The sequence below is a fragment of the Sylvia atricapilla genome, chromosome 13 (genome assembly GCF_009819655.1).
Source record: "Sylvia atricapilla isolate bSylAtr1 chromosome 13, bSylAtr1.pri, whole genome shotgun sequence".
In the NCBI taxonomy this organism is placed as follows: Eukaryota; Metazoa; Chordata; class Aves; order Passeriformes; family Sylviidae; genus Sylvia; species Sylvia atricapilla.
In genome coordinates, this window is record NC_089152.1 from 18706828 (window position 1) to 18727167 (window position 20340).

Sequence of the window (20340 nt, forward strand, 5' to 3'; positions counted from 1 at the left end):
ACCAAACCACGCCCGCATTCCCGCCTTGGCCACGCCCCCAACCCGCCAATCACAGCGCATGGCCCCGCCCCTGTTCCCGCCCCAATGTGGCCCCGCCCCCTCCCGCCGGCACGGACACCGTTATCTGGACCACATGAACAATTTTTTATTAATAATTTTTTAAACATTAAAAGATCAGACGCGGGGGAAAAAAAAAACCAATAACACAAGAGGAAAAAGGTGTAAAAATACCGATTTCTGTATCCCAGCGCTCCCCCACCGCCCCTCACCAGCACAGGATGGGCGTCTAATACAGCCCCCAACCTGGCAAAGGGGCACCACAAAGCCAAACCTGCATGAAACCTCTTCCCCGACAGCCAAAACACGGGGCTGAAGGAGGGAGAGGTGGGAATCTGCCCCCATCCACCCCTGCGCCTCACCCGCGCCCCAGGGGACATCCCATCTTGGGATGCAGCTGAACACACATCAAAACAGTTCCTTCCCAGCTAAAAAAAAAAATTAAACTCGTGAGGAGGAAGGCAGGGAGGAGCTTTCCCTGGAGAAAGACTCATTCAAGGTTAGTTGGAGAAGGGCGTCACAGGCACTGTGTGACCCGGCATCCTCATCTGCCCCAACCTGGAGCTGGGAGCCAAACCAAAATCACTTTTCCTGTCCCTCGCCTGGTTTCAAGTTACTGAGAAGACTCAGCTTCCACTGATCCCTTCTTCTTCCCCTCTCCGTGCCCAGGGCTGGTACCTGCAGGATCCTCGTGGAAGCAAGCGATGTGCCCTGGGTGCACCAGGGGAAATACAAACCTCCACGCACTCCCCCCTGCTCCCAGATTTTCCTTCGTGCCACATTATTCTGGCTCTCAGGAAGCCCAGCAGTTATGAGGTCAAAATACAGCATCATGTGAGTGTAATAAACCAAAAGTACAGTTTCTGTTCTTAAAATTAACGACATCAACTACATGCACGTTACAAAACCCTCCCAAAACAGCAGATAATCAAATTCTTCGTAGCAAAGGCCAAGAGAAGAGAGAGAGTAAAATCAAAAATCTGCTTCCCCTCATCTTCCTGCTACAGACAGAGTGAGGGGAGGAAGAGACAAACACCCAGAAGGTCCTGGAGAGAGGAGTATTTGCCTCAGAGAATGTCTTCTCCCATCTCCCCACACCCTACAACAAGACAGGAAAAACTAATCATCCAAACCGTAGCTCAGCTGAAGCTAAAAAAACCCCCCCTCTTCTCATCAGGAGTGTCGGCATCACAGAGCTCACATGGTACCCCCAAAAAGTGCATTTTTAGAAAAAAAAAAAAAATGAAGTTGGGGAGATGAGGGCAGAGGAAGCGAGAGGGAGGCAGCCCAGGAAGGGCTGGTTTTCCTGGGCAGGGCTGGATTTCCTGGGAAGGGTTAGTTTCCCCGGAAAGCACTCTGTGCAGCCGAGGAGGCCGCCCCGGCCGCTGCGTTCTGGAAGCTCCTGTTGGTGAGGATGCCTTGGGAAAACTCCTCCTGGGCCCTTTGGAAGCTGGCTCCTGTGCGCCGATACAGGGAATGCACCTGGGAACAAGAAGGCAGGGAAAGAGCCAATGAAGCCAGCGTGTGGCTGTGGGATTGCTGCACACACCTCACTTTTCCTTGGCTAAGCAGCCCCCCTGACAGCTGGAGAGGATGGGCTGGAGCCAGGGCCTCCATGGCTCCCAGCACGGGATGCTGCAGATTTCAGGAGACCTTCATTTGCTGAAAAATGTGGAGTTCTCAGCAAAATCCCTGGTTTCAGACCCAAAACTCCCTCCACTGTGATGGCTCAGACTTCACTCAGTGTTTACTGGAGGGCAGGACCTGAAAGTGCCAACAGCATCAGGTATTTCCTTCAAGATAAACACTGAAGGAAGTACCAACAAAACCAGGATCAGTCCAGCCTGTCCTTGCCTTGCCCCAAGCTCCATTTCTGCTGCTCCTGCACAACTCCAGCCCTGCTGCTGTCGAGCAGAAGGGAGGAGGGTTGGGTTTAGCAACCAGTGGGAAGGTGCTCCCTGGGATCCCACCAGGCTTTGTAAAGCCCCACAACGCTGTGGGAACAGCGACTGAAAATCCCTGGATGCTGAACAGAGCCATGGCCACCTCTGCTCTGCCAGCTCTGGGCACGACAAGGGGCAATGGTTTTAAACTGCCTTAAAACTTAACAGGGTTAGATGGGATATGAGGAAAAAATTCTGTCGCTGTGAGGGTGGTGAGGCCCTGGCAAAAGCTGTCCAGGGAAGCTGTGGCTATCCCTGGAAATGTTCCAGGCCAGGTTGGACAGGGCTTGGAGCAACCTGACATAGTAGAAAGTGTCCCTGCCCTTGGCAGGGACCTTAGATGAGCTCTAAGGTCCCTTCCCAAATCATTTCATGATTCCATTACTCCAAAAGGAGGCAACTTCTCACTTCAAGAGTGTCCAAAAAATTTGGCATCGACGCAAGAAGCACAAGCAAAACCACTTTAATTAAAACCCTTTGACCCACCAGTGCCCCGAGCCCACCATCATTCCCTTCAGCTGGGTGAAGGGAGGCATCAAACCCAGGACCCCTGGGAGCAGCCTGAGCTCTGCTGGCCCCCAAGGCACTCACCTGCTTGAGGAGGAAGAGGGAGAGGACGGCGCAGAGCGTGAAGAACGCTGCCACCACCATCATGATCACCACCACGGCCAGGTTCCCCTTCACCTCCGACAGCGCCGCGATCCAGCCGCTGCCAGGGAGAGGAGAGCAGGGTGAGCAGGGACATTCCTGCACAGCTGCAGCACGGGGGGACAGGCACCCACAGGTGCTTCAGGGGAAGGTTACAGGGGGGTACAAAACCAAGCAGCTGTGGAAATGGGAGCCCAGAATTCATCTAGGCTCTTGTTTTGGGGATAGAGTTTCCATTAGCATTTTTAGAGGAGGATTGTGCTCGCCCCACCCACATTCCAGTCCTGTGCCCTCCCCTCAGGCAGCAAAATCGATACCCTTGGCGCCAACAGTGACTTCTATGGACACCTTCTCAAAATTCAGCCAAGTAGGGTAAAGACAGGCTGGGAAAGCTAAATTGGAAGAGATCAGCTGGCAGGTCTGGAGCCTGGACCTGAGTGTCACCCTGACAGGGATGTGAGGGCTGGGAATGGGAGGAAGGAAGGGTGGTGAAACCCTGGCACAGGTTGTCCAGGGCAGTTGTGGCTGCTCTAACCCTGGAGGTGTCCCAGGCCAGGTTGGACGGCGATTGGGAGCAATCAGGGATAGTGGAAGGTGTCTTTGCCCATGGATGAGATGAGCCTTAGGGTCCCTTCCAACTCAAAGCATTCGGTGATTCCACAATTCCACGTTACAGACACTGGAGTTGTTGAAGGGAAGGGGCAGGGAGAATTCAAGGAGTTACCAGCACTTGGCTAAAAATACCGAGACACCTCACTCAGAACACCTTCCTGGGTGCTGGAGAAAGGAACCTTTCCAACTGCTCAGCCAAGCACGCCGTGTGGCAGCAGGAGGGGATGTGTCCCACCCGATGTGTGGCACCGCTCCTCGCGGCACAGGGAAGCGGAAAGGCACACCACGCACTGCAGCCAAAAATACCCGCGCTGTCTGGCGGGAGGAAACGGAGCAGAAAGCTCCAGGCAGCCTCTCCAAGCCAGACTAAACCCCCTCCCCACCCCTCTGTGACTCAGGCAGCGGCAGGGAGGCCGGGGACAGCTCTGCCCATGAGCCCTTCTGCAGGCGGCAGCAAAAATAGACAGCGGCTGGCACCTGGAGGCTTCCCCTGGGGAGAAGCAGCACGGGCTGCTAACCTTTTCCCTGCGCTCCCCAACTCCAGAATGGGAGCTGCAGCCGAGGCAGCAAGGCGAAAGGAAAGGCTGTGCCCTCCCTGCAGGGCAGAGCTGCTGACACGAGGCTGCTGGACTCCCTCCAGAAGCCCAGGCTCACCCTCCTGGACAATGTCACTGAGAAAAGCAGAGAGGCTTTTAGCCTCGCTCTATCTCAGCCCACCAACCACACGCTCCAGAGAAATTCAGAAAGTCTGAGGACAGGGTCAGGGTGCTAGCAGCAGTATCAGGCTGAGCAGTACCCAGATTTCAGGACAGAGACCCCTCAGCCCCACACTGCTGTCAGGGGAGGCTCCAGTTTAAACAAGGCAGATCTGGTTCACACTAGAGGAGCAAATATGATCTGTACTGACTGAGGGAGAAGGCAGCAGAAGAGCCACAGAAGAGTTCTCACAGAATCACAAAATGGTTTGGGTTGGAAGGGGCCTCAAAATTCATCACATTCCACTCCCCTGCCATGGGCAGGGACACCTTCCACTATCCCAGGGTGCTCCAAGCCCTGTCCAACCTGGCCTTGGACACTGCCAGGGATCCAGGGACAGCCACAGCTTCTCTGGGCACCCTGTTCCAGGGCCAGCCCACCCTCACAGGGAAGGATTTCTTCCCAATATCGAGTAATTCACATCTTCTCTTCTCACACTCCTTCACATACTGGGATTAGGACAGGAAGCACAGAGGAAGGAGGCAGCTGGGACCTGCCGAGGCTGTGCATGGGCTGAGAGAGGAAAACCACAGCAGGAAGAACAGGCAGCTGTCAGAACCAGGCCCCAGAGCTCCTGCCAGTCACAGCCCTGGTGAGAAAAGGGATCTGTGACACAGCAGGCAGTGAAGCCAAGCTTACCTGTCTCCCCAGCCAGGAATTCCGACAGCCTGGATGATGTAGATTGCTATTTGGCAGAAGAAGATGAAAAAGAAGACGAAGAAGCTGAAGGAGCTGTCAGACCTGCAGGAGAGATGGCAACAGGAGTGAAACCCGTGATCCCTGCACTGAGTCCCTGCTCAGAGAGGAGAGGAACAGCTTCAGTGAACTCCCTTCTCCAGAAAAGAGCTGCTGAGGGGAAGAATTTGGGCACCCAAATGTGTCCACTGCAAATCCAGCACTCTGCCCAGTGCAAGATGAGGTGAAGGCAGCTCCTTCAACAAACGCAGTGCGCTCAACATCAATGTACCAAACAGTGTCTCAGAAATTAATAAAGTGAATAAAAAATTAATTCAAAGCGCCCTATGTCTGCCTAGGCTTGGATTTCAGGATGAAAAAGGATCACCATAATTAAGTTCTATCAGACAGATCTAATATGTTTAGTGACATAGTGGTTTGGGTTTATCTAATGATGCAAAGAGCTGGAAAAAACCTGCGGGCAATACACGATGGGAACAGATAAACCCAAAGCTCCTCCCACAAAGAAATACATCCTCGTTACAGAAAAAAAACAAACAGTACTTGCCTGAAAGCCTTGTAAATCGGTCGGTACCAACAGAGAAAGGCACAAGGGGTGAATAAAATTAACCACAGAATCGAGAGACCAAAGTCCACTCCTCTGCTGTTGTCAACTGAGAACCACGCCAGGCAAGCAAGCAGGTTTAGGAATAGGGTGATGGAATGCACTGTTTGGGGTGGAAGAGAGAGAAAAACAACATCAGCAAGCTCTTGGAAACTCCAAAGCATCCCTAATGTCTCTGTCACTGAAGACAAGGAGAGCTGCAGAAATTAAGGTGACTTTGGGCCATCTAATTTCCCCACCTCCCTTGGAAGGGAAACAGTGCTTGACCTAAGAAGCTCATCTGATCCTGCTGCTCACGGCCAAATCTTAAATAGGTGTTCAAGTCTCCATTAAACAATTAAAATTCTGTCACGAATGAGCTATTCCCAAAGCATAAACTTGGGGTTCCTCTTCATAAGAAGAAGATTACCTTCATAAGAAAGGCAGGTAATGTGATTTTAGCCCTGCAGCCAACACCAACAGCATTTACTGTGTGACAGAGCTCAGCTTTTCACACAGAACCACCTCAAAAAAACATTCTGACTGCAGTTCAAAACTGTTACTTACACATCCACAAGTAATAAAGCATCTTGCATATCCGCTGGTAGTCAGCTGGGATATCTGCAGAAAAATCCTGATAGAAGCACGGCTTGATGGGACACCTCTTGGGGAGAGGCGGCCAGTTGTTCTGCCTCGCTGTGGAAGGGAAGAAGGAGCAGCTCTTCACTTGCTCTTCTCTTGTTGAAAGACTAATTCCCACCCCAGAATTCCCAAGCAGCCATTCAGCTGTCGTTTTATTCATGCATCAAAGCCTTGGCAGAGCCCAGGGGTCGGGCAGTTTCCTTCCTTGAGGAAGGCAGAATTCCCCTGCACTGGCCAAAGGACCATCCCAGCCACCATCACTCAGCCCTGCAAGCCCAGATTCAGCCACTTCAAACCAAGATTAGGGGGAAAAATATTGGGTTCCCGTGGTTAAGAGAGTGTTGAGGCTGAGAAGAAGAGCTTTGCTGCCCTCAGTGAGAAGCCTCAGCACGGCAGTGTCGCTCGCCAGCTGTGACATGGGTACAGATGGGTGCTTGAAAGCTTTTGAGGGTAGGGACCCACCACAGCTGGCCTCCAGCCTCCCACCTCTGAGCTGCCCTCCCGTCTTCAAAGCTGTAGGAATGCCCTGTCCCAGAAGGGTTGCCACAGGGAGTTTTCCTGAAATCCTGGCAAACCAAGTGATCCAGGCTGCCCTGGGCAGGAGTCAGTACTCACGGTCGATGCTGGCTGCATGGCTCTGCAATTCCCTTTCCTTCTTCTCCAGCTCAGCTGCTTTCCTCTCTAGCTCTGCCTGCTGCTGGAGCAGCCCTGCCTGTGCTGCTGCAGCCACGGCCTGGAGGGGACAGAGAGCAGAGAGCTCAGCCCTGCCCTGGGCTATGGGGGCACCACCACCATATGGTGGCACCTATGGTGCCAGGCTGGGAAGGAAGCAGGGCACAGGGTGGCATGAAAGCTCAGCCTCAGACACCTTGATGCTGCCGCTGGAGGACAAAATCAAGTTATCCTACAGGAAGATAGGGCTGGGAGCAGGAGCTTATCCACAGCTTCCTCTACCTCACAGTTCACCTCGCAGCTCTGAGCACCTCACAACAGAGTGGTGAGCAGGGCTCCTGGGCTCACCAGGACAATTCCCTTCCCAGCTGTCTACCACACCTCTTAAGGATGTCTTCTACCTGTTTTGTATTCTGAGGAATGGTTCTTTCTCCCAGCAGCCTCAGATCTTTGGATGAGGTAGTCCTGTCAGGGACTTGCATTTATTCTCCTGTCACTGAGCGTGTCTGACCAGACACCAGAGCTAAGCTAAAAGCATTAGCATGATACATTCTGAGATTTCCAGAAGGAAGCCTGAGCCAACAGGACACAAGCCCTGCCACCAGAGGGACAGGGAAGGAGATACAAGGACTGTATGTCTGTATTCCCTATAAAGATCTGCCTTGGAAAAGCAAGTTGAAAAGATCAACTGCAGCTTCCCCAGTCAGCACCCCAGGGAATGCTGTGCTCCCAGAGAGCTCGAGGAGGCTGGCAGGGCAGCAGGGAGGGGCTGTACCTGTGGTGTGGGCTCCACGGATGTCTGCAGCACGGCCGGCTGCGAGTGGCCCGAGGGCTGCGCTGGTGTCGTCCGCGCCGCATTTGTCTGCAAGAGACCACAGGCAACCAGGGAAAAACATGGCAGGAGAAACACTCCTGGCTCTTGGTGAGTTGTTTAAACCACAAATGTCAGCTTCCTGCCCTCCTTCCAGCAGCCAGGGAATTAGGATGAGGCTCTCTCAGCCATCCCTCAATGGCACCGCCAGGGCAGCTCAGCTCCCAGCCCAGGGAGCAAATAAATCCTGCTGTGTGCTGCCACAAACCATCTTCCCCTTCACACTTCATGGGGCTTCCCTGGCAGGCAGCAGCCAGCTGGAGAGGAGCTGTTCCATGCGAGTGGAGAGCTCCAGCTGGGAGCTTATTACAGCTCCAGCGCAGGAGCAATTGCCCGCTCCTGCATGCCATGAGCCACATCCACAGGGAAATCAGCTGTGAACTCCTCATTTTTTAAGCTGCACCTATCAAGGGACCTTCTAGACCACTTAAACCACCACCAGGTACACAGAGCACAAGGACACGTGGCACGTACCAGCTGGGAGCTCTCGGAAAAGGGGTTGAATTCATCCAAGCCACTTTGGCTGGTGTTTGTGAGCTGTGTCACCGAGGGGTCCTGGAGGGAGAGAGTACAAGGATAAATCAGCATTGGATATGGGGTATCATCACTGACAGCACTGAATTGTTCAGTTGGGAAAAGGCCTTTAAGAACATCAGGTCCATCTTACCCATGCTGCCTGCTCTCCATCTGCTTGTTAGCTGGGGATTGGAGGGGGTGAAACACATCCCAGCCACGGGGAGATGGCCCTGGCTGGCATGGAATTTAAATATCCAAGGAGATGACTACCAGTAAGGCAAGACTTGTGAGCAGAAATAATCTCCTGTATCAGCCAAAAGGGATGTCTGAACAACCACAATGTGCTTTTGGCACAGGAATGCTTTGTGCAGGTTACTTCGGCTCACCTACAGCGAGTTATTCCTAATTTCCAAGGATTTGGATTCATCCACCCATGGACAGGACGTTGCTGGGCCTCACAAAGCAAGCATGGAGCCACACAAAATGAGATACAGCTGCTCCTGGCTGAGAGATGCCAGCAAGCTAAAATGCCAATGATTGCTCTGGATTAGAGTGAAACACTCAGGAAAATTGAGCTGGAGGTGTGACACCAATTATTTTAGGAGGTTTTAATGCTGCTGGCATAACAGCTCTCACTTCTATTCACAGCACCTCCCACTCGTCTCCATCAAATCCTCTGATGTTTAAAAACAGGCTCTCTGCACCTCAGAGCACCTCTCTCCCCTCACCTGCAATGCACACAGCTGTTTTTATCTCCTCTTTTCTACAGAGATTCCTCTTGGGCAGCCACATGTTGCCCTCCGGAGCACTCTCTCCCCAGTTATTCCAGAAACAAGGCCCTTTTGGAAGTCAGAAATCCTCCTGCCTGGCAACCTGAGAGCCGGGTGTGGGTCAGAAAATTAAAAAGTGGCTTCTTCTCCCTCCCTCAGCACCAGTGTGCAGACCAGCCCTTCTAATTCAGCGCTTCCCAGGGTGAGAAGGAACTGAGGCTGCGCTGGGACTGACGGAGCCGGGGCATGGAGGAAAATCCCTCTGGAGCCATTCCCGGGGTTGTAGCGCAGCCTTCAGCTGAGCAGGATCCACACGGAGCAGTTAATGAGTAACTCCACAGCTCCTGCATGGCAGGCACTCCCCACCAACAGGTCACACTCGTTTGTGAATCACCCCATCGCAGAGTCTTGGATGCTGCTCGGGGAAGTTCAACTCCCCAGCGAGGAAGGGCTGCAAAGAGTGGGAAGAAGCAGCAAGACGACCACGCTGGAGATAAAACACGTTTTGATTTCACTCCTGACTCCTCTGGAAGCTTCAGCTGCGCAGAGATAAGGGCTGTCAGCACAAGTTTACACTTCCCCTCACACCACAGTGCTGCACATCAGCACAAACCCTTTAGTCCAGGGCACATAAGCCCCAGCTGGACTAAAGTCCAGCAGAAAACAACTGCACAAGGAAGAGAAACTCCCTTCAAGGTGTGGGAAGTGGAAAGTGAAAACAGCATAACCCTCTGGAGAGCCTGGGTAGTCAGGCTGGGAAGAGAGTGCTCAGGAATGAGGAAAAATGCTACAGTACCACTGCAAAACACACATTTTACTCCCCTTGGTTCATCTGCACCCAAGGGCAGAGAGGGCAGCACCACGGCTTCAGCTGCACCACAGTTTGATTCCCAAGCTCTCATCTTAGTGCACAGCTTTGAAAAAATCACTTAATTAGGCTGTAAGGCCAAGGCCCAGCAGCCTGGCTTAACTTGCCTGCTATTGTGCAAGCGTGTCTCAAATAGGAACCCAAAGAGCAGGGAATTTGCAACAAAGCTGAAGTGTTTGGGCACATGCCTGGGTAGGGCAGGAAGGAAAGCAGAGGGTGGGTGATACACGAGCAGCAGCTTCCGTGAGCCCAGGGCAGGCAGTGAGGGATGAGCAAGCAGCAGCAATGCAGAAATCAGCGAGGAGTTGCCCACAAACTTCATGTTTTACAGTTATTTTCCGCCAGCTACACAGCAAAAAGCAGCTGACCCTCTTGAAACAAGCCTTGGAAAGGATCAGGAGACAGAGATTTAACTCAGAACCACTTGGAGCCACAACAAGTGTGTCCAGCCACAAAGCTCATGTTCACAAATCAACAATTGGCTCGACCTGCAGGATGCCATGAGCAGACACCATTTGTTGTCCTTCCAACCATGGCTTCATCAAGTGCTAGGGACGTGGGATGTTGTTTTCCACGGCTTCAGATACCCCCAGCACAGAATAGCTCCACATCTCAACCCAACTGCACTGCCACGAATATTAAAACTATTTTCAAACACAGCTTAATGCAAATACGGAGTTGCTGTCGCGCTACTGAAAGGTTTGGATGCAACAGGTTTGTGAGAAAAATCCTATTTTTTTCTTTTCCTTCTGTTCTCACAGATTAAAGAAATAAAATGAGAGGCCTTTCTAGATGAGATCAAGGAAAAAGAGCTCAACCTAGAATCACCTGGAACTTAACAGAGTTGTCAAAATATCACAGTATTGCCCCAAATACAACCAGTCCTGCAGACCCAGAGTGCCGCTACTGCCTGGAAGACGTTCTCAGAGAAATCTTGAAGATTTTATTACTGATCTCTCTGAAAAGGATGGAAGTTTCTAGCTCTGTCTGAAGCTTGAATCAAAGTTTTGGAGGCAGCTGCCACTTCCAGGAGGTTACTAGATAAAGGATGGAAGTTAATCATCTCTCATTAACTGGTTACAATAAGTAACAGAGCAGCCAGAGATATTTTTAACAGGACCAAAGCAGCTTATTTTACACAAAGCTTAAGGAACATCAGGAACAAAGTCTCCTGAAAAGGCAGAAGTCCTGGTCACATCAGGATTTGAGGAGGATGAAGCACTGAACTGGGAGCTCCAGCAAGGAGGGACAACGCTGGTGCTGTGGTAAGAGAGATCCATGGGATGGGAGGGTAAGGATGCTTCTGCTGCTCCCAGAGCCTGTCAGGGAGTGTCACTGGGACATGGTCACCCCAGCACAGAGCCAAGACCTGCATCCAGCCCCTGGCAGGGAACAGGCTGTCCCACAGGCTGGGATTCCATTTCAAACTGGACCAAGGAGGCTCCAGGAAGCAGCAGGCAAAAATTCCTCTCAATCAGTTGCTGGGGACTGGGGGGATTTTCTTGGGGGGGGAAACAAAAAACAAGTAAGACAAAAACTTGCAGTCCCAAGAGGAGGATACAGAACCTTCCACAAGGACCAGATGAGCTGCAAAGAGCTGTCCCAGGGGAACCCACAGCAGGACTTGGGTCAATCCTCGTTAAGAAGTCTGACATGGGAGTTACTGGCTGGAAATCACCTTCAACCTTTTTTTGTTTGAACAGTGAATAAAGAGTGAGCACGGCCCTGTTCTGTCAGATACCAGGACAGCTTTAATGTGCACAAAGCAGCTGAAGGGAGATGACAGGAAAGATGGGAGACGGACTTTTTACAAGGGCCTGAAGTGACAGGACAACAGAGAATGGCTTCAAACTGACAAAGATTAGATTGGATATTAAAAGATTCTTCCCTGTGAGAGTGGGCAAACCCTGGCACAGGGTGCCCAGAGAAGTTGTGGCTGCCCCAGGATCCCTGGAAGTGTCCAAGGCCAGGCTGGACAGGGCTTGAAGCAGCCTGGGACAGTGGAAGGTGTCCCTGCCCATGGCAGGGGGTGGGACTGGATGAGCTTTAATCTCCCTTCCAAACCAAACTGTCCTGTGATTCTAGGAATATTTACTTCCTCAGAGCCGAAGCAACAAATCCCATGTCCATGAACAGCAATATATTCCACCCCCAGAACAAATATCAGAGGAACACAATCATCCCAAGTCTCCCCATTCCTGGGAGTCACGAGACCATGTTAAAACGAAAGTGAGGGAGAAAGAATTTTTTCACTCTGATTCCTCAAGACTCAGCTTCATCAACAAACAATTTCTGTTTGGCTCAGCCCCTAAATGCAAGGTCAGGAAAACACTCCTTCCTGTGGATCACATCGCAGCCAAGCAGCAGCAGTGAGGCTGAGCTCGGAGACAGGAGCCAAAGGCCAGACACTGATCTTCACATCGCTGCACAGGCACCGTGTCCCACAGGCTGCTCCAGGCCAACTCCCGGCACAAATGACCCCACTTTGCGGAGGTTAATCCCAGCGAACACAGACCAAGTCCTCAGTGACCTTAACAGGAAACCCCCGCTTTAAGCCACAAAATCCACAGCTTTGCCTTGGCAACTCACTTTTAAGCGCTGAAGCGCCTTAAAAACAGATCCAGAGAGACCCAGCGGACAACCAGACCACCACGTAGCACGGCCAAGAGAGAGAGAGCTCCGGCGTTGGATTATTTATAACAGGACCTCAGAATAGTGATTCTCAGCTGTTGTGCATCCTGAGGGGCGGCAAACCCTCTGCGCCCTGCCCGCCGAGGTGAGGGAAGGGGACAGGGCGGTGGGAGAGCCCTCCTCGGGGTGAGGAGCAGCCTGCTCCGGGGACAGAGCGGGAGGGCTCACAGCGCGGCGGGGTGACCGGCGGGTAGCCGCGGAAGGGGTACGGGACCCCGGCCCGTGGGATACAGAGAAGGGAGGTGGGAGGCTGAGCCCCGGGCAGACGGGGGCGCAGGGAGCGGGATCCCCGGGCCGGCCGGGGGTGTTCGGGCACGGGGCCCAGGCCGCCCTCAGGGCCGGGGGTCGCGGCGCCTCACGCCCCGCCGGTCCCGCCCCTCTCTCTGATTGGCCGAGGCGCGGAGGAGCGGCCTCGCCATTGGCTGGCGGCGCTTCACTCAGTGCCACGTCCCGGCGCGCGGGGCACGGGGGGGCCCGGCCGGGCCGCGCCAGAGGGAACCGCCCGCGCCCGCTGCCCACCTGGAAAGGGTTGATGTCCACCGGGTCGGCGAACGGGTTGGTGTCGAAGCCCGACATGGGCGCGGTCCGCTCCTGCTCCGCTCCCGCCGCCGCCGCTTCTGGCGCTTCCGGGGCACCCGCGTGACCGGGAGCCGCGTGACGTCACGGCGGCGCGTACGGCCGGCGCGGGGTTAACCCGATGGGCGTGGCCGCGTGACGTCACGGCGGCGCTGCCGGCAGCCCGGGGGTGGGGGGAAGGGAGGGGGGCAGGCCCTCAGCCATGGCGGAGATCCGGGGTGAGCGGGGCGCCGGGCACCCACCGCCCGCCCTGGGCATGGGGACCCTGGGCGGGGCCACGGGCACTGGGATCCCCCACCGGCACCCCTCCGGGGCGGCGGGCCCCCGGTCCCAGCACCCCCAAATGGCCGTGTGATGGTTGAAAATTGTCCCCTCGGTCTGCCCTCCCTGAGAGCCCGTGGTCCTCTCCCTCCCTGACACCCTCTCACCCTGCCCCGGGGGCTCTGTGCGTGTCCGGAAGGGTTTTAGGGCGTTCTTTCTGTGCCCTGCTAACACTTGGCTTCCCTCCCGCAGTGTTCCCCCTGTCCTGCGTGGTGCAGAACTATGCCTGGGGGAAGGTGGGCTTGGAGAGCGAGGTGGCCAAGCTGGTGGCCAGCGGTGACCCTCTGGTCCAGATCCAGCCTGACCAGCCCTATGCCGAGGTGAGTGTGTCTGTATGTCCGTTCTGTCCGTGTCTCCGTCCCGTCTGTGTGTCCATCCATGTGCTCATCCCACCCCGTGGCCGTGGCTCTCACCGCCCTGTGTCCTGCCAGGACGTGCTGCTGACCCCCAGCTGTCCCACGTCCCCTGGGGACAGGGAGGGAACTTGGCATGACTCAGCCCCCGAGGGAGCTGCCAGGGATCACTTCTGGGGCCAGGCAGCCTCTAGAAAAGCCCAAGTCATCGTGTCGGCTTCCCGGCTCAGGGTGCCACTTGTCTGTCGGTGTCTCGCAGCTGTGGATGGGCACACACCCGCGGGGCGATGCCCTCATCCGGGATAACCGCATCCCCCAAAAGACCCTGGGCCAGTGGATCGCCGACAACCCCGCCTGCCTGGGGGCTAAGGTGAAGGACGCCTTCCAGGGACACCTCCCCTTCCTGTTCAAGGTGCTGTCGGTCGACACCGCCCTGTCCGTCCAGGCACATCCCAACAAGGTAGGGAGAGCCCCGGATGGGCAGCCCAGCCGGACCCCGTGTCCCTGGGGAGGTCACCCAGCTCCTTTCCCCTCTCTCCAGGAGCTGGCAGCGAAGCTCCATGCCCAGTTCCCTGAGCACTATCCCGATGCCAACCACAAGCCCGAAATGGCCATCGCCCTCACCTGCTTCGAGGGCTTATGTGGCTTCCGGCCTGTGGAGGAGATTGTCTCCTTCCTCCAGAGTAAGGATGGAGGGTGCATGGTCAGAGCCTGGAGTGGGCATGGTGGCCGTGCTCCCTTGGGATGGGCTGTGGGGTGGGGCCGGTGCTCTCTTGGGATGGAGTTCAGGGTGGGGATGGTGGCTCTTGGTTAGGGTTTGGGGTGTGGGTGAGGGCTGTGGTCCCTTGGGATGGAGTTCAGGGTGAGAGCAGTGCTCCCTAGGGATGGGATTCGGTGTGGGGACGGCGACTGTGCTCCCCTGGGCTGGAGGGGCTGGAGGCCTGGCTCTGAGCGAGGCTGGCCCCGCAGATGTCCCCGAGCTGCGGGCGCTGATCGGGGAGGTGGCAGCGGAGCAGCTGGAGCGCAGCGGGAGCGACGACCCCCGCGGGGTCTCGGCCGCCCTCCGCGTCTGCTTCACCCGCCTCATGAAGAGCGAGAAGAAGTTCTTCGTGGACCAGCTGAACATGCTGGTGAAGAGGATCTCCCAGGAAGGTGGGTCCTGGCTGACACCCCAAACCAGTTCGGGGGGCTGTGTTTAGGGGAGAGGCTGGGGCACCCCCCAGCCCCCTCCCCACATTGGGCCTGGGCTCTTCCCACGCAGCGGCAGAAGGGAAGGACACGTCAGGGAGCAATGGGGACCTGCTGCTGCGGCTGCACTCCCAGTACCCCGGGGACATCGGCTGCTTCACCATTTATTTCCTGAACGTGGTGAGGCTGGAGGCAGGAGAGGCCCTGTTCCTGGGAGCCAACGAGCCCCATGCCTACCTGCACGGAGGTGAGCGTGGAGGGGCCTCTCCTACCCCAGCATCCTGCAAGGGCTGGCCGTGGGGACAGGAGGAAGGGCTGGGGTGGGCTGACAGCGCTGCCTCGTCCCCGCAGACTGCGTGGAGATCATGGCGTGCTCGGATAACACGGTGCGTGCCGGGCTCACCCCCAAGTTCATCGATGTGCTCACCTTGTGTGAGATGCTCAACTACACGCCAGCACCCAGCAGCTCCAAGATCTTCCCGGCGGCGCAGAGCCAGCTTGATCCCTATGTCTACCTCTACGACCCACCCGTGCCAGACTTTGCCATCTTGAGGATAGAGGTAAGCGATGACAGATGGGAGTTGGGGACACCAGGTGGGACACTCCAGCGCTGGATGGGGCTCGCTCTCCTTTGTAATCAGTGTCCTGGCAAGGAGGGAGGGATGCTTGGGCATAATGGGGTGCTGCTGGTCTCTTTATCCCTCCCCAGTTCCCTCTGCCCGGAGGTTTTTCACCTTCTCCAGCAGCTCCGGGCAGAGGGAGAACCGGGAAGAGGTCTTGGCTGTTCTCAGCCAAGCCGAGGCCCCTGGGCTTGGGCTGCTGCAGGCACAGCAAAGGGGTGGGAATGGGGACAACCCCCTTCCAGCTCTCCAGAGAGGAGGAAAGCTGAGGGAGACTCCAGCCACAGTGACGTTTCCCTCGGCAGATCCCTGCCTCCATCAAGCTGTACCTCATCTCTGCCATGGACTCTGCCAGCATCTTGCTGGTGATCCAAGGGACAGCCGTGGGCACCTCCACAGCCGCAGCCTCCGAGATGTCCCTGCACCGTGGCTCCGTGCTCTTCATCTCGGCCAACGAGAGCATCTCCCTCCACCTCTCCTCGCCCGATGGGATGCTGCTCTTCCGAGCCTGCTGCCTCCTCTGAGCAGGGCCCAGGACACTTCATCCACATCACTCCATGTTTGAGTAGATAGAAACTGGTGTAGGCTTGAAAGTTTTCCCTCCACCTGTTAAATCCCCAAAACCAGCCCTGATGTCTAGAAAGAGCAATTCCACGGAGTGACTCCTTGGATGTGGCGCAGAGCAGGGCAGGCTGAGGCTTTCTGCTGCTTCTGGTGGGCTCTTCCCAAGCCTGGCTGATGGCAGCCAGTGTCACCCTTCCCTGGCTGTAAAAGGGGACTGCGTGTGTGGGTGGTGGAGCGGGAGAGCCTCTGCTGCTGTGAATAAAGAGGTGACTTTGTCCCTGGCAAAGGGCAGTGTGGTGAAGGGGGCCAGAGAGGCAGGGAGCAGCTCCAGCATTCCCCCAACACTGGTTGTGGCCACCACCACACCCCCGTGCTCCTCAGGCACAGAAAAGGAGTAAAATGTAATGGGGGAAAACCAGAGTCCCCCTCACAGCACCAGCACCCCTTCTGAGTAATGAGATCCAGTTTATTGAGTGCTCCCTTTTTCAAGTAAAATACAAAACCAAACAAACATGCCCCCCACCCAACCAGTTCATGTCTCTTGACATGAAATATTTAAATAAGGTTTCTGTATAAGAAGCTGATTGTCCTCTATGTCATAGAGCAGGACCATGGTTTAAGGCAGCGTTTATGGTTTGCAGCAGGGAGGCTCTCCAGCCCCCCCAAATCCAAGCCCTGTGTGGAGCTGGGACGGGGGGCTGGGCTGTGCCTCACCTGCATCAAAGCAGCGTTGAGGAGAATGGGAATAAGCCATTAGCTCCAACCCCAGAAACTCCCAAACCCTTCCCTTTATACCGCTGTGGAGGTGCCAGGCTCTGCCTGTCCTCCCTTCCCACCCCAGCCAAGTGCCAGGCCCCATCCAGGTCACCCCAATGTCACTGTGCCACCTTCCCCTGATATTGCTGAGTGTGAGGAGAAGTCTTTTGGGGTCACTTGGTCTCTGCCATGAGCAGCATTGTGCAGTCCTTGTGTTGCCGTCCTGGTGTGGGACCCAGATACCCACCAGCCATCCCACAGGAGGACAAAGAAAGTGCTGGATTTTGACCTGTTCTCGTGCAGTTACTGGATCACGCAGGAGAGATTTTCTCCAAAACAACAGGGGCAAGAAGAGGAAGCGGCAGGTTTTGGGGGGATGAGGTCCAGGTCTTCATCATCGGGGACCTCGTCGAGGTGGTACCCGTCCTGCAGCAGCTGCCGGCTCAGGTCCTGGGTCACCTGCTGCGGGGGACAAAGCGGGGCTCTGCAGGATGGACACACATCCACGCTCTGTGGGGTGATGCTTCCAGCCCCTAGCCAGAGCCTCCAGGGGTCAGGGGAACGAGGGAGCCCGTGGGGACCCCACAGTGTCAGTCAAAGCCCCGCACTTGCCTCAGCAGAGGAGTATCCTGAGGAACACCTGGATCCTGGCTCCCCGTCACTAAGGGGGAAAAGAAACAGAGCTGGCCAGGAAACAGGGGCTTTAGGATGCAGATAAGGAGGATTTTTTTGGGGGAAAAAGGAGCTGGCAGTGCAACCCCAAGGGATATTTGAAATCTGGGTCAACAGGACCGTTTTGCTGTTCTGAGGTGCCCAGTGGCATCGGGGATGTTCTACAAGTGGCAAGTAAAATCAACCCTCCAAAAACGCCATCTGGGAGCACCCTTCCCTCAAAATCGTGGGATCTTTATCCAAAAATCCTGGGATATTCACCTGTCTGAGTCGAGGGAGACCAGGTTTTCATCAGCTGTCTGGCTGAGCGCTGTGTAGCCCTTGTTGAACTTCACGGTCCTGCCAGAAAACAGGAGTGAGACAAGCACAGATGTTTTAGGTGGAAACACATCCACAGAGCTGACAGGCTGAGCAGCCAGGTCAGGAATCCCACTCCTTCCCACCCAGGCACTCCTCAGGGCCACCACCAGCTAAACCCCGGGATACCCAAATAAATCCAGACCACCAAATCATCCCCCCAAAAAAAGAGAAAACCAGTATAGTTTATTATACTGGATGTTCCTGGCTAAACAGAGCCAGCAGAACAAACTTTTATTTTTAATCCTCTGAGTTTCCCAGGCTCCCCAAGAAAAATGAAAAATACATTTTGAAAATAGGAAGAGGGGATCAGACCTTTTAGGAGTTGGTTTCGGGGCAGTGGGTGCCCCCAGCAGCCCCTGCCTTCGCAGCGCTGCCTTTGCCAGCTCCCGCTGCCTCTCTGAAAGCCAAGCACAGGAACAGAGAGAAAAATTCCCAAGTGCTCCCAAAGGGTTTATTCTTTTGGGGAATGGGGGAGGAGGGTGTTGCAGGTGAGTGTGGGCACAGTTCAGTGCTTTCCAAAGGCATCTCTATGGGGTTTTATAAAGATTTTATCCCACCAAGGAATAAAAGGACTTTTGGTAACTCCAGCTCTGGGAGAGAGGTGGAAATGACACCTGAAATCCCAGCAGAGTCCACCAAGCATCACTTACTCAGCTTGGCCTGAATGGAAGGAGGTTTGCTCATGATGTATGGACCCCTTTTCTCCACCACATCTGCCCCTTTGTTCAGCCTCTTCTTTTCAGCCCAAATCAGCTAAAAAAAGAGAGGAAGAAGCATTTAGCGTCTCTCCATGGGGATGAAGTAAAGCAGAGTCATCTCAGGGCATCTGATGGTTCCTGGGAGCTCAAGGTGAGCAGGGAAATCTGTCCCCAGGTCGGCTGAGGAGGGACAGCTCCTCCTCCCCAGCCCCAGAGGGAGAGGAAAAGGGATAAGCAGATCTATCAGCAGATGAAAGGATTATTTGGGAATGGCGATGCTAAAAAACACAGGGAGTCACCATCAGTTCCTGTGCAAGCCTGGCTGCAGTAACACTTGGGGAAAGGTGGTGGAGGAGATTTCCTGAGAATTTAATGAAACACAAACATAAGGATTACATATTTTAATTCTGGGGTTTGAGCCTTTCGAGTTTCTCCTTTTACCCAATTATTGTCAAGGAGAATGCTCCTAAGGGCAAAGAGAAGGAAAAAACCTCCATAAACACAAGAAATATTGAAGAAAATGGAGGGAAAATCAGAGAGAGTTGGCACAGGAGGGACATAGAATTAAAGGAACAAGGCAAAGGACTTGGGATGGTGATTGGAGAGCACAGCCAGGATTAGCCTCAGTGTCTTAAATGAGAATTAGCAGGACAGAGCTTTATCCTGGGAATAACCAGTGGCCCCCCAGATCCCTCTGGATGTGCCCTACCCCTCCTGGGCAGCTGATGCTGTGCTGATACACCTGTGTGTGTGTGTGTGTGTGTACACACGTTTATTATCTGTTTATTGATATATTTGTATGTATACAATGTGTACAGTACTGTGCCTCCTCTGCAACTCTGAAAGGTGAACGCTCCCACTGTATTGCTTCTTTAATGCCCCATGCACCCCACACCGCCCCACGGATACATCCCCAGCCCCATAACCCCCGGGCACACACCTCACGCCGCCCCACGGATATATCCCAGCCCCATAACCCCCGGGCACACGCCCCACACCGCCCCACGGACACATCCCCAGCCCCATAACCCCCGGGCACACACCCCACACCGCCCCACGGATATATCCCCAGCCCCATAACCCCCGGGCACACACCCCACACCGCCCCACGGATACATCCCCAGCCCCATAACCCCCGGGCACACACCCCACACCGCCCCACGGATACATCCCCAGCCCCATAACCCCTGTGCAAACACCCCACACCGCCCCACCGCTATATCCCCAGCTCCAGCCCACCCCTACACACGCTCTCCTCAGCCCCATAACCGCCATGCAGATGCCCCACACAGCCCCACGCTCAGGGCCCAGCCCCGCAGCCCCAGCCCGCCCGTACATCGCACGTACCCCCGGGCCCCCCCGGCCGCCGGCTCCGCTCGCAGCGGGACCAGGACCGGGACCGGGACCTGCCCCGGCTCCGCCGCTGCCCGTCGCCATGGCCGCCCCTGGCCCCGCCCCCTGGCCCGCCCGCCAATGGCAGCGCGGGGCTGGCGGGGCTCAGCCAATGGGCGGCGGGGAAAAGGCGCGCCCCTCTGCCGCGCATGCGCGGTGGGACCAGACAGCGGGACGGGACAGGGGGACAGGGGGACAGGACAGGGGGACAGGACAGGGGGACAGGACAGGGGGACAGGACAGGGGGACAGGACTGCGGGACAGGACTGCGGGACAGGACTGCGGGACAGGACTGCGGGACAGGACTGCGGGACAGGACTGCGGGACAGGACTGCGGGACAGGACTGCGGGACAGGACTGCGGGACAGGACTGCGGGATGGGATGGGACGGGAGAGAGGAACGGGACTACGAGCCTGCGGGGTGGGAAGGGAGAGCGGGACACAACAGCACGGGTTGCCCTTTGCATGGCTCCTGCCCGGCATGGCTCCTGCCACTTTGCAAAAAAATTTCTGTT

The 20340-nt window shown here is 55.5% G+C and overlaps 3 protein-coding genes across 4 annotated transcripts; 1 reads left to right on the forward strand and 2 right to left on the reverse strand.

Annotated features, from left to right (window-relative positions):
• Positions 1 to 120: 120 nt before the first annotated feature.
• Positions 121 to 12978, reverse strand: SCAMP2 (secretory carrier membrane protein 2). The gene is made up of 9 exons (XM_066328714.1): positions 12845 to 12978; positions 7955 to 8035; positions 7385 to 7471; positions 6553 to 6670; positions 5863 to 5991; positions 5260 to 5419; positions 4656 to 4757; positions 2592 to 2709; positions 121 to 1539 (listed from the first exon to the last, which is right to left on the reverse strand). The coding sequence occupies exons 1-9, from the start codon at positions 12899 to 12901 to the stop codon at positions 1393 to 1395; spliced, it is 999 nt and encodes a 332-aa protein (XP_066184811.1). The 5' UTR covers positions 12902 to 12978; the 3' UTR covers positions 121 to 1392.
• A 52-nt stretch (positions 12979 to 13030) lies between these two features.
• Positions 13031 to 16233, forward strand: MPI (mannose phosphate isomerase). The gene is made up of 8 exons (XM_066328708.1): positions 13031 to 13119; positions 13415 to 13542; positions 13835 to 14035; positions 14117 to 14258; positions 14545 to 14727; positions 14837 to 15010; positions 15115 to 15323; positions 15689 to 16233. The coding sequence occupies exons 1-8, from the start codon at positions 13104 to 13106 to the stop codon at positions 15905 to 15907; spliced, it is 1272 nt and encodes a 423-aa protein (XP_066184805.1). The 5' UTR covers positions 13031 to 13103; the 3' UTR covers positions 15908 to 16233.
• Positions 16234 to 16392: 159 nt separating this feature from the next.
• On the reverse strand, positions 16393 to 19916 carry FAM219B (family with sequence similarity 219 member B). Of its 2 annotated transcripts, none has more exons than XM_066328722.1 (6): positions 19781 to 19916; positions 18386 to 18488; positions 18048 to 18132; positions 17637 to 17714; positions 17316 to 17364; positions 16393 to 17165 (listed from the first exon to the last, which is right to left on the reverse strand). In XM_066328722.1, exons 1-6 carry the CDS (start codon positions 19868 to 19870, stop codon positions 17007 to 17009), a joined length of 564 nt encoding a protein of 187 aa, XP_066184819.1. In that variant the 5' UTR covers positions 19871 to 19916; the 3' UTR covers positions 16393 to 17006. The 2 variants fall into 2 exon arrangements, with proteins under 2 accessions (XP_066184819.1, XP_066184820.1); XM_066328723.1 differs by having other exon boundaries at positions 16393 to 17187.
• Between the last annotated feature and the right edge of the window lie 424 nt (positions 19917 to 20340).

What these genes read in the sequence shown, in the direction of transcription:
- SCAMP2 (XM_066328714.1), bottom strand. Translation starts at nt 12,901, where the DNA reads ATGTCGGGCTTCGACACCAACCCGTTCGCCGACCCGGTGGACATCAAC. An exon ending in CCGTGGAGCCCACACCACAG is followed by an intron (nt 6,671 to 7,384) that starts GTACAGCCCCTC and finishes TGTCCCCTCCAG; the next exon opens with GCCGTGGCTGCAGCAGCACA. An exon ending in CCGATTTACAAGGCTTTCAG is followed by an intron (nt 4,758 to 5,259) that starts GCAAGTACTGTT and finishes TCTCTCCTGCAG; the next exon opens with GTCTGACAGCTCCTTCAGCT.
- MPI (XM_066328708.1), top strand. An exon ending in GATTGTCTCCTTCCTCCAGA is followed by an intron (nt 14,259 to 14,544) that starts GTAAGGATGGAG and finishes CTGGCCCCGCAG; the next exon opens with ATGTCCCCGAGCTGCGGGCG. An exon ending in GAAGAGGATCTCCCAGGAAG is followed by an intron (nt 14,728 to 14,836) that starts GTGGGTCCTGGC and finishes CTTCCCACGCAG; the next exon opens with CGGCAGAAGGGAAGGACACG.
- FAM219B (XM_066328722.1), bottom strand. Translation starts at nt 19,870, where the DNA reads ATGGCGACGGGCAGCGGCGGAGCCGGGGCAGGTCCCGGTCCCGGTCCT. An exon ending in TTCCATTCAGGCCAAGCTGA is followed by an intron (nt 18,133 to 18,385) that starts GTAAGTGATGCT and finishes CTTGGCTTTCAG; the next exon opens with AGAGGCAGCGGGAGCTGGCA. An exon ending in CAGGATACTCCTCTGCTGAG is followed by an intron (nt 17,166 to 17,315) that starts GCAAGTGCGGGG and finishes TGTCCCCCGCAG; the next exon opens with CAGGTGACCCAGGACCTGAG.